Source organism: Euprymna scolopes, chromosome 14 (assembly GCF_053919585.1).
Source record: "Euprymna scolopes isolate OS-2025 chromosome 14, ASM5391958v1, whole genome shotgun sequence".
Lineage (NCBI taxonomy): Eukaryota > Metazoa > Mollusca > Cephalopoda > Sepiida > Sepiolidae > Euprymna > Euprymna scolopes.
In genome coordinates, this window is record NC_136495.1 from 81,683,911 (window position 1) to 81,700,145 (window position 16,235).

A 16,235-nucleotide genomic window follows, 5' to 3' on the forward strand; every position below is an offset into this window, starting at 1 on the left:
ACTAAATCAAATAAAATCATTTAATACTTTGACTGAAGTAGAATGAGTTAATATGCTATAAACTAAATCAAATAAAATCATTTAATACTTTGACTGAAGTAGAATGGGTGAATATGCTATAAACTAAATCAAATAAAATCATTTAATACTTTGACTGAAGTAGAATGGGTGAATATGCTATAAACTAAATCAAATAAAATCACTTAATACTTTGACTGAAGTAGAATGAGTTAATATGCTATAAACTAAATCAAATAAAATCATTTAATACTTTGACTGAAGTAGAATGGGTGAATATGCTATAAACTAAATCAAATAAAATCATTTAATACTTTGACTGAAGTAGAATGAGTTAATATGCTATAAACTAAATCAAATAAAATCATTTAATAATTTGACTGAAGTAGAATGAGTTAATATGCTATAAACTAAATCAAATAAAATCACTTAATACTTTGACTGAAGTAGAATGAGTTAATATGCTGTAAACTAAATCAAACGAAATCATTTAATACTTTGACTGAAGTAGAATGAGAATATGCTGTAAACTAAATCAAATAAAATCATTTGATACTTTGACTGAAGTAGAATGAGTTAATATGCTATAAACTAAATCAAACAAAATTATTTAATACTTTGACTGAAGTAGAATGAGTTAATATGCTGTAAACTAAATCAAATAAAATCATTTAATACTTTGACTGAAGTAGAATGAGTTAATATGCTATAAACTAAATCAAATAAAATCATTTAATACTTTGACTGAAGTAGAATGAGTTAATATGCTATAAACTAAATCAAATAAAATCATTTAATACTTTGACTGAAGTAGAATGAGTTAATATGCTGTAAACTAAATCAAATAAAATCATTTAATACTTTGACTTAAGTAGAATGAGTTAATATGCTATAAACTAAATCAAATAAAATCATTTAATACTTTGATTGAAGTAGAATGAGTTAATATGCTGTAAACTAAATCAAATAAAATCATTTAATACTTTGATTGAAGTAGAATGAGTTAATATGCTGTAAACTAAATCAAATAAAATCATTTAATACTTTGACTGAAGTAGAATGAGTTAATATGTTATAAACTAAATCAAACAAAATTATTTAATACTTTGACTGAAGTAGAATGAGTTAATATGCTATAAACTAAATCAAATAAAATCATTTAATACTTTGTCTGAAGTAGAATGAGAATATGCTGTAAACTAAATCAAATAAAATCATTTGATACTTTGAGTGAAGTAGAATGAGTTAATATGCTATAAACTAAATCAAATAAAATCATTTAATACTTTGACTGAAGTAGAATGAGTTAATATGCGATAAACTAAATCAAGTAAAATCACTTAATACTTTGACTGAAGTAGAATGAGTTAATATGCTGTAAACTAAATCAAATAAAATCATTTAATACTTTGACTGAAGTAGAATGAGTTAATATGCGATAAACTAAATCAAGTAAAATCACTTAATACTTTGACTGAAGTAGAATGAGTTAATATGCTATAAACTAAATCAAATAAAATCACTTAATACTTTGACTGAAGTAGAATGAGTTAATATGCTGTAAACTAAATCAAATAAAATCATTTAATACTTTGACTGAAGTAGAATGAGTTAATATGCTGTAAACTAAATCAAACGAAATTATTTAATACTTTGACTGAAGTAGAATGAGTTAATATGCTGTAAACTAAATCAAATAAAATCATTTAATACTTTGACTGAAGTAGAATGAGTTAATATGCTGTAAACTAAATCAAATAAAATCATTTAATACTTTGACTGAAGTAGAATGAGTTTATATGCTGTAAACTAAATCAAACGAAATTATATAATACTTTGACTGAAGTAGAATGGGTGAATATGCTATAAACTAAATCAAATAAAATCATTTAATACTTTGACTGAAGTAGAATGAGTTAATATGCTGTAAACTAAATCAAATAAAATCATTTAATACTTTGACTGAAGTAGAATGAGTTAATATGCTATAAACTAAATCAAATAAAATCACTTAATACTTTGACTGAAGTAGAATGAGTTAATATGCTGTAAACTAAATCAAACGAAATCATTTAATACTTTGACTGAAGTAGAATGAGTTAATATGCTGTAAACTAAATCAAATAAAATCATTTAATACTTTGACTGAAGTAGAATGAGTTAATATGCTATAAACTAAATCAAATAAAATCATTTAATACTTTGACTGAAGTAGAATGAGTTAATATGCTATAAACTAAATCAAGTAAAATAACTTAATACTTTGACTGAAGTAGAATGAGTTAATATGCTGTAAACTAAATGAAATAAAATCATTTAATACTTTGAGTGAAGTAGAATGAGTTAATATGCTATAAACTAAATCAAATAAAATCACTTAATACTTTGACTGAAGGAGAATGAGTTAATATGCTGTAAACTAAATCAAACGAAATCATTTAATACTTTGACTGAAGTAGAATGAGTTAATATGCTGTAAACTAAATCAAATAAAATCATTTAATACTTTGACTGAAGTAGAATGAAGTAGAATGAAGTAGAATGAAGTAGAATGAAGTAGAATGAAGTAGAATGCTATAAACTAAATCAAACAAAATTATTTAATACTTTGACTGAAGTAGAATGAGTTAATATGCTGTAAACTAAATCAAATAAAATCATTTAATACTTTGACTGAAGTAGAATGAGTTAATATGCGATAAACTAAATCAAATAAAATCATTTAATACTTTGACTGAAGTAGAATGAGTTAATATGCTATAAACTAAATCAAATAAAATCATTTAATACTTTGACTGAAGTAGAATGAGTTAATATGCTATAAACTAAATCAAATAAAATCATTTAATACTTTGACTGAAGTAGAATGAGTTAATATGCTATAAACTAAATCAAATAAAATCATTTTATACTTTGACTGAAGTAGAATGAGTTAATATGCTATAAACTAAATCAAATAAAATCATTTAATACTTTGACTGAAGTAGAATGAGTTAATATGCTATAAACTAAATCAAATAAAATCATTTAATACTTTGTCTGAAGTAGAATGAGAATATGCTGTAAACTAAATCAAATAAAATCATTTGATACTTTGAGTGAAGTAGAATGAGTTAATATGCTATAAACTAAATCAAATAAAATCATTTAATACTTTGACTGAAGTAGAATGAGTTAATATGTTATAAACTAAATCAAACAAAATTATTTAATACTTTGACTGAAGTAGAATGAGTTAATATGTTATAAACTAAATCAAATAAAATCATTTAATACTTTGATTGAAGTAGAATGAGTTAATATGCTATAAACTAAATCAAGTAAAATCACTTAATACTTTGACTGAAGTAGAATGAGTTAGTATGCTATAAACTAAATAAAATAAAATCACTTAATACTTTGACTCAAGTAGAATGAGTTAATATGCTATAAACTAAATCAAATAAAATCATTTAATACTTTGACTGAAGTAGAATGAGTTAATATGCTGTAAACTAAATCAAATAAAATCATGTAATACTTTGACTTAAGTAGAATGGGTTAATATGCTATAAACTAAATCAAATGAAATCATTTAATACTTTGACTGAATTAGAATGAGTTAATATGCTATAAACTTTAATCAAATAAAATCATTTAATACTTTGACTGAAGTAGAATGAGTTTATATGCTGTAAACTAAATCAAACGAAATTATATAATACTTTGACTGAAGTAGAATGAGTTAATATGCTATAAACTAAATCAAATAAAATCATTTAATACTTTGACTGAAGTAGAATGAGTTAATATGCGATAAACTAAATCAAATAAAATCACTTAATACTTTGACTGAAGTAGAATGAGTTAATATGCTGTAAACTAAATCAAACGAAATTATTTAATACTTTGACTGAAGTAGAATGAGTTAATATGCTATAAACTAAATCAAGTAAAATCACTTAATACTTTGACTGAAGTAGAATGAGTTAATATGCTGTAAACTAAATCAAATAAAATCATTTAATACTTTGACTGAAGTAGAATGAGTTAATATGCTGTAAACTAAATCAAATAAAATCATTTAATACTTAGGACTGAAGTAGAATGAGTTAATATGCTATAAACTAAATCAAGTAAAATCACTTAATACTTTGACTGAAGTAGAATGAGTTAATATGCGATAAACTAAATCAAATAAAATCATTTAATACTTTGACTGAAGTAGAATGGGTGAATATGCTATAAACTAAATCAAATAAAATCATTTAATACTTTGACTGAAGTAGAATGAGTTAATATGCTATAAACTAAATCAAATAAAATCATTTAATACTTTGACTGAAGTAGAATGGGTGAATATGCTATAAACTAAATCAAATAAAATCATTTAATACTTTGACTGAAGTAGAATGGGTGAATATGCTATAAACTAAATCAAAGAAAATCACTTAATACTTTGACTGAAGTAGAATGAGTTAATATGCTATAAACTAAATCAAATAAAATCATTTAATACTTTGACTGAAGTAGAATGGGTGAATATGCTATAAACTAAATCAAATAAAATCATTTAATACTTTGACTGAAGTAGAATGAGTTAATATGCTATAAACTAAATCAAATAAAATCATTTAATAATTTGACTGAAGTAGAATGAGTTAATATGCTATAAACTAAATCAAATAAAATCACTTAATACTTTGACTGAAGTAGAATGAGTTAATATGCTGTAAACTAAATCAAACGAAATCATTTAATACTTTGACTGAAGTAGAATGAGAATATGCTGTAAACTAAATCAAATAAAATCATTTGATACTTTGACTGAAGTAGAATGAGTTAATATGCTATAAACTAAATCAAATAAAATCATTTGATACTTTGATTGAAGTAGAATGAGTTAATATGCTGTAAACTAAATCAAATAAAATCATTTAATACTTTGATTGAAGTAGAATGAGTTAATATGCTGTAAACTAAATCAAATAAAATCATTTAATACTTTGACTGAAGTAGAATGAGTTAATATGTTATAAACTAAATCAAACAAAATTATTTAATACTTTGACTGAAGTAGAATGAGTTAATATGTTATAAACTAAATCAAATAAAATCATTTAATACTTTGATTGAAGTAGAATGAGTTAATATGCTATAAACTAAATCAAGTAAAATCACTTAATACTTTGACTGAAGTAGAATGAGTTAGTATGCTATAAACTAAATAAAATAAAATCACTTAATACTTTGACTCAAGTAGAATGAGTTAATATGCTATAAACTAAATCAAATAAAATCATTTAATACTTTGACTGAAGTAGAATGAGTTAATATGCTGTAAACTAAATCAAATAAAATCATGTAATACTTTGACTTAAGTAGAATGGGTTAATATGCTATAAACTAAATCAAATGAAATCATTTAATACTTTGACTGAATTAGAATGAGTTAATATGCTATAAACTTTAATCAAATAAAATCATTTAATACTTTGACTGAAGTAGAATGAGTTAATATGCTATAAACTAAATCAAATAAAATCATTTAATACTTTGACTGAAGTAGAATGAGTTAATATGCTATAAACTAAATCAAATAAAATCACTTAATACTTTGACTGAAGTAGAATGAGTTAATATGCTATAAACTAAATCAAATAAAATCATGTAATACTTTGACTGAAGTAGAATGAGCTAATATGCTATAAACTAAATCAAATTTTTTTTTGTTTTTTTTTTATTCAATTTTCACCCCAAACAAGGCACAGTGCCACTTTGAAGCAGGGGGCTACTATTAGGGACTTAATTAGCAGGTTCATTATGAAGGGAGAAGAGTAGAAAGATGTTTGATAACATTACACTTGAACTTCTGCATATCATTGCAGTTGGGAAAGCAGAATCCTGGAAGGGAGTTCCAAAGACCCGCAGTTCTGGGGAAGAAACTATTGGAGTAAAAGGCTTTCTTGCACCTAGGGATCTCTACTGTAAAGGGTGAGACTTAGTAGCTTGTCGGGTTTGTCGGGGGTAGTTACGTCGGGGAGGTACAAGTGTTTGCAGTTCATCAGAGCATTCACCACTAAAGTATTTGTAGAACAGGCAGAGGGATGCAACATCTCGTCGATGGGACAGAGGCTGAAGCCTAGATGACAGTTCTGGACCTATCAGGTTGGCGACTCTCTTTTGAACCCTGTCCAGGAGCGAGAGACAAGCAGCAGATGCACCAGCCCAGATGTGACAACAGTACTCCATACATGGGCGAATGGATGCCTTATAGAGGTATAGGATACTGTCAGGCGTAAGTAGTTTTCTAGCACGGTAGAGGGAGCCAACCTTCCTTGCAGCAGCCTTGGCAATGCTCTCAATGTATCTATTCCAGTTCATATTCCTTGTAAAAGTTAGGCCGAGGAGTTTAAAAGAAGTACTTTCAGGCAATGTGTTCTTGGCCATTGCTATTGGTGGTAGAGAAGGTTTCTTGTAGTTATTGAAGGAAACAAGCTTAGTCTTAGCAGCATTGAATGTGACCAACCATTTTTGTCCCCATTCCACTACGGATTGGAGGTCATCCTCTAGTGTTTCTGCCATTTCCTTGGATAAAATCATTTAATACTTTGACTGAAGTAGAATGAGTTAATATGCTGTAAACTAAATCAAACAAAATCATTTTTCCTCTCTTTCACAATTCACTATCATATAATTGTTCTCACTTTATTTTAACACATGCTTTTATCCTCAGTGGTGTTTACTAGTACGCAAATCATTTCTTGAAGTATTAATAACAAAGCCACCAATATTCAAATAATTGACAAGTCTTCATCCATATTGTTTTTAGATGAGCCTACTTCATATCAGTTGTGGTAAGAACTACATTTACTTATCATTTTTGCCCAACGACTTTTCTTGATCATTTTATTTCATGCTTTGTACAATTCTGTAATTGATATTTGTGATGAACGAGGCAATAACAAAGGTTAACAAACTTTTCCATTACTCTAAATTCTGCCAAGAAATATAGAACAAAATAAATAACAAATAAAACATTTTTTACTCTTGTTCACCCCAAACAAATATTACTACTTGGACATAAGGGACTACTATTTGGCACTATTTTTGCAGGGGACTATGTAAGATGAACTTCTGAATGGTTGTACAGTCAGCGAAGCAGGAAGCAGAGAGGGAATTCCAAAGTCTAGCAGTCTGAGGAAAGAAGCTTTCAAGCATTTAGGGACCTTTATGTGGAAGGATGATTTTGTTGCTAAACAGGTTTGTCAGGGGCATATACGCCAAGGAGGTACAAGTGTGATGAGTTAATCGGAGCATATTCCATTAAAATACTTATAAAACAGGCACAGAAATGCAATATTGTGGTGATGGGACAGAGTTTGGAACTTGGTTGATTGTGCGGGACTTGTTAGATTTGAGACTCTTTTTTGAACCCTGTCTAAGAGGGAGAGACTAGTGGTAGATGTACCAGCCCAAATGTGGCAACAGTACTCTATGCATAGGCAAATGGTAGCTTTGTAGAGATATACAGAATACTCCCAGTTGTGAATGATTAATTTAATTCTTTTTTTATATAGGTATAATACTGAGTCCAGGCACCACTCAATTGAGAGCAGGTGATATCAAACATCGTCTTAAACTGTCTGGAGCGAAATGTATTATTGCAGATAATTCTACAAGGCATCTGATTGATCAGGTAAGTTGAAAGTTTTGAAGGGTAGTATGTTTCCATTTGAATTACTTCCATTTTGGAAAGTTCTCACTAAAATCCTGACAAACTGTTAATAAACTAAATGTTATTGCTGTTAAACAACTGTTTTCTTTCTGTCTTTTCGACATGGTTAATATTTGTTGATATATTAATAACGACACATATGTGTATTATCATTGATAAGTCGTTTGTATTTCTTGCCTGATAAGACACATTTCAATACATTTAAATAAACTAACCAAATTGCCATGCAAAGGGATAACTTTTTCCTCTAGCTCCTGTAGTGGGTTCCTGAGATTTTATTTAAGTATATCCGACATACGAAGTGATCTTTATGCCAAATTTAGTGCTATTCTATTGAACAGTTTTTGAACCAACATTTGTTAATACATGAATAACGACACACACACTAAAATCTTGACAAACTGTTAATAAACTAAATGCTATTGTTAAACAACCATTTCCCTTCTACTTTTTCTTTCTGACATGGTGTCATATTTGTTGATAGATTAATAATGACACACATATGTATTATCACTGATAGTCCACATGAACAATAGCTAATTAAAGATAACTACTTCATACTAGTATTTAAAGGTGTTTCATACTCTATATAACAAAATGACTGCAGAAATTCCTCTTTGGACCAAAGTAGTGTAGGTTTGCCACAACAGATGGCATTTACAAATTCAGTACATCTCAGCTAATAGCTACTATTTTATGTAGCTTTTGAACACAATTTTAGACACATTTAGTAGTGATATTAAAATGCTCTTTAGAGGAAGGAATCCTTATTTTTCTCTCTAAATATTTAGTCTTCCCATTGCTACCAGTTGTCATTGGAACTAATTCTACATTTTTCACAGATTCTGTGATTACAGCAATTATAACTGACTCAGAGTAACATAGACCTAGCATAATCTTTCCAATTTTCGATTTATAAAGAATAAAGGCTCCCTTTCCAAAGGTTGTCCATTCTGATTGACTGAGACCTGACAATTCTCATATTCTGGATTACAGTTATTAGTTTCATAAACAAACGATTCAGAAAGTTTATAATATGATGTCACTCTCTACAGGAGGAAATAGTGCTAAAACAAAAAAACAAAAACAAATGCAAACATAATAACCACTCATAAACAGAAAATTAAATACTGGTAACCTTACAATTATCATAATGTTACTAGCAATTTCTTTTGATAAAACAAAAAAACAAAAACAAATGCAAACATAATAACCACTCATAAACAGAAAATTAAATACTGGTAACCTTACAATTATCATAATGTTACTAGCAATTTCTTTTGCTAAAACAAAAAAACAAAAACAAATACAAACATAATAACCACTCATAAACAGAAAATTAAATACTGGTAACCTTACAATTATCATAATGTTACTAGCAATTTCTTTTACACAACTCATTGTGCATAAGTAAACAAAAAATACATTCATAACCTCTTTTAACAATCGATAATCACACGCACACGTATCTTCTACATCCTTCTTCCTTTCTTTCCTTCTTTGTGGTTGTTGCTGTATCATTATGTTTCATAAATACTGCAACATACGTGTACAAATAAAAAAATATATGCATAACGACTTTTAACTATCGATAGTTGCACAAACATATAAAATTATATCAACTTCTAAACATGATGCAATTCTGCTAAAAAACCTAATAATTAAATACTGGAATTCTGACACAATCTAATACTCTTAGTTATAACAATAGCTTTGAGAATTTTTGGTATTTTACCGCACATTGCTAACTCTTTTCTTGCACAGACAGACCAACAATAATATGTAAACAAACAAATATTGCTCTTTCCTTGCATGAACAGAACACTCTCAAAAATGTAAACACACCATTAGTTTGCAAATGTAAATATGCCCAAAGTACCTACACGCCACTATCCCCCCCCCCAAAAAAAACGCCCTGAAAAAACAACAAAAGAATTTTATGGGTACCATTATTTAATTTTCAATTTTTGAGCGATTATCGACCCTTTCAGGAAGCTATAATTGTTTTGCTTTTTTGCATGGACAATTTGATTTAATTTTATATTATTCATCGATTACCTAAACTTCAAAGTTGCTACTTATCATGTCCACACTTTCATTTTAAAACAGAATAAACGCTTACAAATAAGTTAAAACGCCAAAATAATATTCAGGTAGGTTTTTAAGTAAACACTTATTTGTTATATATTTGTTTTTTTTACCACTTTTACTTTCTGTGGAATATTTTATTTAATTTTCATTTTCTGACAGATTATCGATACTGCACAGACGTTAACACTTTGTTTTCGTTTTTTTCTTCTTATACATAAACATTACTATGATGGAATTGTTGCAGTGTTATGCAGAAAGTAGAGTGTTTTTTGATTGTTCTAAGTTTAAAAAAAAAAAGGTGACATAAAACTGGAATTTAATTTAATACTATTGGTGGAAGATTTGAAAAGAAGAGGAAGACTTGAACAACAAACTTAAACAACCACGACTACTATCGCTGATTTCGATCTCTCTAAAGAGTTAATATACAGTGAGAATCCCTAACTACTGTTTTTACTTTCTATTATTATTCTAATGGACCATTTTTCATTATTTCTTTTATTCATACTGATTTACGCATTCCCTTAATTGTTTTTTTTTAGAATCAAACAGTACCTGCACGTTATCGCTCCAAATCAGCACTAATCGTCAGTGGGAGCCAGATCATTTCTTTCTGGCCACAGCCGGCAGTGTCTGCAATTTTCCAGGGACGGCAGTGGCTACCAACAACAACCATAGTTTAATTTTTTACTAGAAATGGGTGTCATGCTTCCACCGAGCAACGCCGGTTAACGGGTCCTACTCGTAAACTTATAAAAACAAATTATCACATGAATTAAAACTTAGTGTTTGGTCCAATCGGTCAAAGGTAGTCTAATCTATATATTAACAGCAACCATCTCTATAAGTTGTAACAAAGGTAATTCTCTCTCTGCATTTCTGTCTGTCTCTCTCTTTCTCTCTCTATATATATATGAATATATAGATATGTTTTAAAAGTATTAATATACTTATACTTACTTCTATTTATTTACTCATATATATACTAGCAGGCTGCCCGGCGTTGCCCAGTTGTAAAATACGCATAAATATTATAGTTTAATTCATGCAGATTTCGTATTTAGTCAATAGCGCTCCAACCTTAGTCATTAGTCAGCAGTATAGGGCCGCACTACTGTTTGAACTATTGACAGAAGGATAAGAAATGTTAATAATTAAGCAACTTTAAGGTACAAAAGGTTTTTGCACATGTACAGGAGTTACAGCTTTATTCAACTTATTCCTACCAAGGTCAACTGTTTTTTTTTTTTTTAATTTTGACACCTCAGTAACTATTTCTACAAGCTAAAAACAAAATCGTCCAAATTCCCTATATATCAAATTTTAAGTCTGTAGACAAAATATTCAGAGAGGAGTTTGGTAGAGACGTTTTGCACACACAGACAAACAAGATCACTTTTAAACATGTCCTTGTGTTAGAATGTTTTCATGCTAAATTCTATGCAATTGTGCACAATGTAAAAACCAAACATAAATAGAATTAAGCATTATAGTTATATGAAACCAATCATTTAATAAGAAACCATAATAAATGAATCATTAATTAATGAATGCTCGTTTTTCAAAGGAATATGCAAATTAGTTAGCCTTCATAAAGTCGCTCATACATTCATGGCTGAGTATATTAAGAAGTTCATTTTACTAATTTTTAAATAGAAAATACCAATGTCAGAGCAAGAAAAAACTTGACAAGAAAATTATTGAAATCGTACCATCACTAATATATATATATACTAGCGAGGAGGGGGGGGGGTTAATGAAAACCTAAGAATAAGTGAAGTAAAAAAAGAAAACAGAAAAAACAAACGTTAAAACTTAAGCGGTGGGGGGGGGGGGTAATCAAAACATCGAAAAAAAAATACAAAAAAAAATAACGTCAGGCAAACAAACTATGTTAAATGTAAAAAACAAAAACAAAAAAGAAAACAGAAAAACGAACATTAAAACTGCTTTAAAAAATCTGAAAAATAAAAACCAAAAAAAAACACGTGAAAAATGGCTTAAATAAGCCTATTTCGATATTAAAATTTAAAAAATAGGTGGGTACCCGGGTGTTTTTGGGTGTGTGTGGTCGGTCGGGGTTGGGGGTGTTAATGAAAACCTAAGAATAAGCGAAGTAAAAAAAAACCCAGAAAAACGAACGTTACGTGAAAAATGGCTTAAATAACACTGCTTCAATATTAAAATTTAAAAAATCGAAAAAAAAAACATCTCACACCACGATTCGAACCCCAAAACGTTTAGATAATGACCTAACGCTCTAACAAACTGAGCTAACACGACACACATGAAATTGTGTCAGTTCTTCAAATATTTAAACTAAATCAGGTCATGACATCGTCTGACGCATGCGTAGAACTGATCTCGTCATGAGACGGTTTTTGCTGACCCCCCCCTGTAGAAAAGTGTTGATTTCAGGGTGAAAAAATTAACGTTTTTGGCCAATTTTTCGATATTTGTTGGGCGAAGGAAGGGGCTTTCATATGAGACCAAATTTGTGAATTTTTGTTCTGTCTGTCAAAAGTTTTTAGCAGACGCACAAACATACATACATACATACATACATTTTTGCTTTTATATTTATAGATTAGTGATAGTACAGTTCCAATAATTTTCCTGATTCCAATTCTTTATGAATGTCTAAATATTTAACTATAAAGTTGTTAATTTTTCCCAATTAACATCTTAAATGTACATATATTTTCTCAAATGTAAAAATGCACTGGGGGAGGGGGTTATCTATAGATTTTAGTTTTACTGGTAGTTTAAAGCCAATAAATATTTATTTTATTATTACTACTAGCAGTAGAAGATGTTGTTTTAACCAAAATCAAATACGGCCCTGTCGGTGGTGCATTAGAATACGCCGACTGCTCCCCTGCAGAGGGTAAAAGTCCCTCAATGGGGGTCCTGGATATGACCTTAAACTATATCCGATGGTGAGGCCCCAGCTTGTGGGCTTTGGGGAGTGTGGAGCCACCCTTTAATTGCCATTGATCCCAGGTCCACTCTGACCCGGAGTGGTAGTACCTATTAGGGTCCCAACTATGGGTTAAATAGAAACTGACTTGCAAAAAACAAATATATTCTATAAAAATATTTTCTTCAAAATCACCGGATTCAGCATTAAATAACCTGAAAAGGGTTGATATGCCATAAAACAACCAACCAATCAAAATCAAATAAAAAAGATAATTAAAGGAATCATTTTTGGATTGGAACATAGCCACAAATTTTTTCAATACCAATTCCTATACTGCAAAAAGTTCTGATTTTTCCAATTTCCTATTCTGATTAATCGTTCCAACACTAATATGTGTGTGTGTGTCATTCACAGAGAGTACTGTTTCACTGTTTACAGCTCATCAGTGCAGCTAGACTAGCAAGTGCTTCAAGCCGAGATCGAAACTTCACCATCAAGAATTTATATATTAGTGAAATAGTAACTGGATTGTCTCTACATTTTGTTATTAGGGAAATGGTATTTTCATTGGAGAGCCATAAATTTAACAGCTGTCCTGTTTTGAAATCTCCAAAACAGCTGCATAGTAAAAAACTGATGATCCCCATTTAAGTTAAGGTTTCTTGTATTTTTTTTCCATTATTATTTAATTGAAATCCCTTTTGTAATTTTGTCAATTTTTCAGTGGCTTATGCAAGTGCTAAGTCTGTTAGCTCTAGAAAATTGCGGGCACTGGGGGCAGTACCAAAATGAAATCATCTGACTTTCACTGTAGTGCATTGTCTGGCAGTGGCAACTAGTGGAATCCACTGGCTGTCATTGTTGACGCTATTGGTTACTAGTGGTCAGTGTTCTTTTTGGGCAGTTGCTTGATCTTACAACTGTCATTGTCAGTTCATGGTGGTCACTTTCGATTACTCATGATCATGACCAATATTGGCCTAAATTTAACTGCTCCAAAATGAAATTGACTGTCACTGGAGTTATTGACAGATGGATAAGAATTGTTAAATGGTCAATGGTATGTAATACTGTTTTGAAGCATTTTGATATATTTAGTGGGCACGAGCTGCCTTTGCAACAATCGATCATTGTTAGTCACAATGATTGTCGACATCCATTGGACTATTCTGAAATGAAATCGCCTATCTTCAATTATTGGGCACTGTCATCCAGTGGTGGGCACTGTTATCCAGTGATGGTTATGAATGTTATTGGCAGTAACTGGAAGATAGTGGTCTTTTAAGCTTATTACTGTCATGTTATGGTACTTGGGGCCATTGGTGGGCAGTTGGGTGCATTGGCGGGCACTTTTGAGCACTGGTGGGTACTGCTGTATTGAGTTGGTTACTGCTGTATTGAAGCGATTACTTGTGGCTATTCAAGTTAAAAGTAACTGTATATGGTAATTGTTAGGTGCCTCCCATGTTATTTTTAAACTATTTCAGCAGGGTGCGTACTCTACATAACAGTATTGACTTTAACGTTTAATTACTTATGTGAATGTAATGTTTTTATTACACATTAATATCTTCAAATTTTGTTTTTTGTTGAAAAGAGTCAGGACAGATGCCATATTTGATTTTAACAAAAGCATTCTCAAATTTTTTGAGAAATCAATCTGTTAATCCTGAAAATGAATCTGAGCAACCAAACAAAGTGATCAAATGCAAGAATCTGGAAGCATTCATTATTTGCAAATTGATTGATTATTAAAGGACGTTTAATGAAATATATTGGGAAAATGAAATACTCATGGATGAATCCTAAGAAATATTTGGTAACAGTGTAAACTGGGGAAAAAGGAGAACATAACAATGTGTGGGGAAGCAATGTGCTACCACTGCTAACTATGATTTGTATGGAAGAATGTGTTTTCACAGACATTTTTTAGGAATTTAGAATAGTTAATGAAAACAGTAGATAATAGCCAAAAAATATACATCAGGTATAGGCAGGTAGCGTGGCTAATTTGAATTAATGTGTGACTGCAGTATTTCTTTTTCTATACTGTCATGCCTATTTTATTATCATATATATATATATATATATATATATATATATATATATATATATATATATAAAATAGATATACTTTCCATGAATCTTTAATCTTTAGTGTTTTTGAAATGTTTTCTTATTAACTCTTAAATTTTTGTTGTTGACATTTTTGACTTTATAAATTTATTTTTCTGATCATTTTATGATTTCTGTTAAAGGTTTCTGAGGAATGTCCTGAATTACAACACAAAATCTATGTAGGATTAAAATCTGACACAGGGTAAGTTGTAGCAAAGTTATTTTTGTCAGCAAATTAATTTGGTTTCTTTGATTGAGATTTGAACAATTGTTCAAGACTTCATTTGTCTAGGAAGATTCACCAACTCTGCTTATGCTATAAATATATGTAATGGCTAAGCAACTCTCTTAAGACACAGCATTGCTTTTATTATTAAAAAAAAAAAAAAATGCTTTCAAGTTAAACCATAAAATGTTGTCTTGGTAGTAACTTATCTTGCCTTTGGTAACATTTATCTGTTATATATTTGTTTTTGTGACCTCTTTTTTGTTTTGCTGTCTTAATGCAAAATACCTATTAAAGTTTTTAAGGCATTGGTTGAAACAATCCTATTCTAGAAATTGGACACTAAATGCTGCTTGTTTTAAGAAACACAAAATTCTATATGTCATCTACAATCTGATGAAACCATGTAACAAACAAAATTATGTACTAGCTGTATACACCCAACGTTTCTAGGTAGAAACGTATTGCTATGTGGATGGTTTAGTTACATATTATTTAAGATATACCGAATATCCTAACGCTTTATGATTTTTCTGAAAGTGGATCACGTGTTAGATTTATAGAAGTATAAAACACATTCATCTCCATCCATAAAAATCAAATGGAAAATCTGGGATCATCGTGATGAATCCTGAAGTACATCATCATCAGAAAATATTTTTTTTATATATACATATATACAAGTCTAAAAAGAAATGAAATTGGTGACAGAAACAATTTATTTTTCAATTCAAGATGATAGTTCATCTGTCGATACGATGAAGATCATCCTCTTCGTCTCATGTTTTTTTTGGAAACTACTGTGCCAATCTGGCTGAAATTTTATATGGGCGTTTTTATGATAAAGTGCACTGAATTAAGTATTATGGTATTCGTTTGATGGACAGTTAGGGATTTATAGGGATTAGTATTAAATGCAAAAATGAGCACAAATTTAGCCATATTCAACTATCAATTTGGCATAAAGCACTCATTCTAAATCAACGGGCTATAACTTTTGCTCGTTTTTAAATGGATAAAAAGTCTGGTTGGTTGCATATTTTGCTTATTTTCGATTATGTTTTTGCCAATGAATTTTTGCACTAGTACATATTACCTTGTAAAGTTCTGTCTAAAACACGTTCTTAACCAGGGGTAAATAA

The 16,235-nt window shown here is 29.6% G+C and overlaps 1 protein-coding gene across 5 annotated transcripts in view; it reads left to right on the plus strand.

Moving 5' to 3' along the window:
- LOC145293128 (acyl-coenzyme A synthetase ACSM3, mitochondrial-like) overlaps nt 1-16,235 on the plus strand; it is a 261,013-nt gene that overhangs the window by 189,210 nt on the left and 55,568 nt on the right. For all 5 annotated transcript variants that reach the window (XM_080139532.1, XM_080139533.1, XM_080139536.1 and 2 more), the window contains exons 4-5: nt 7,578-7,696; nt 15,008-15,069. In XM_080139532.1, the coding sequence (XP_079995658.1) occupies nt 7,578-7,696; nt 15,008-15,069 (181 nt within the window). The remainder of the gene's footprint in view (nt 1-7,577; nt 7,697-15,007; nt 15,070-16,235) is intronic.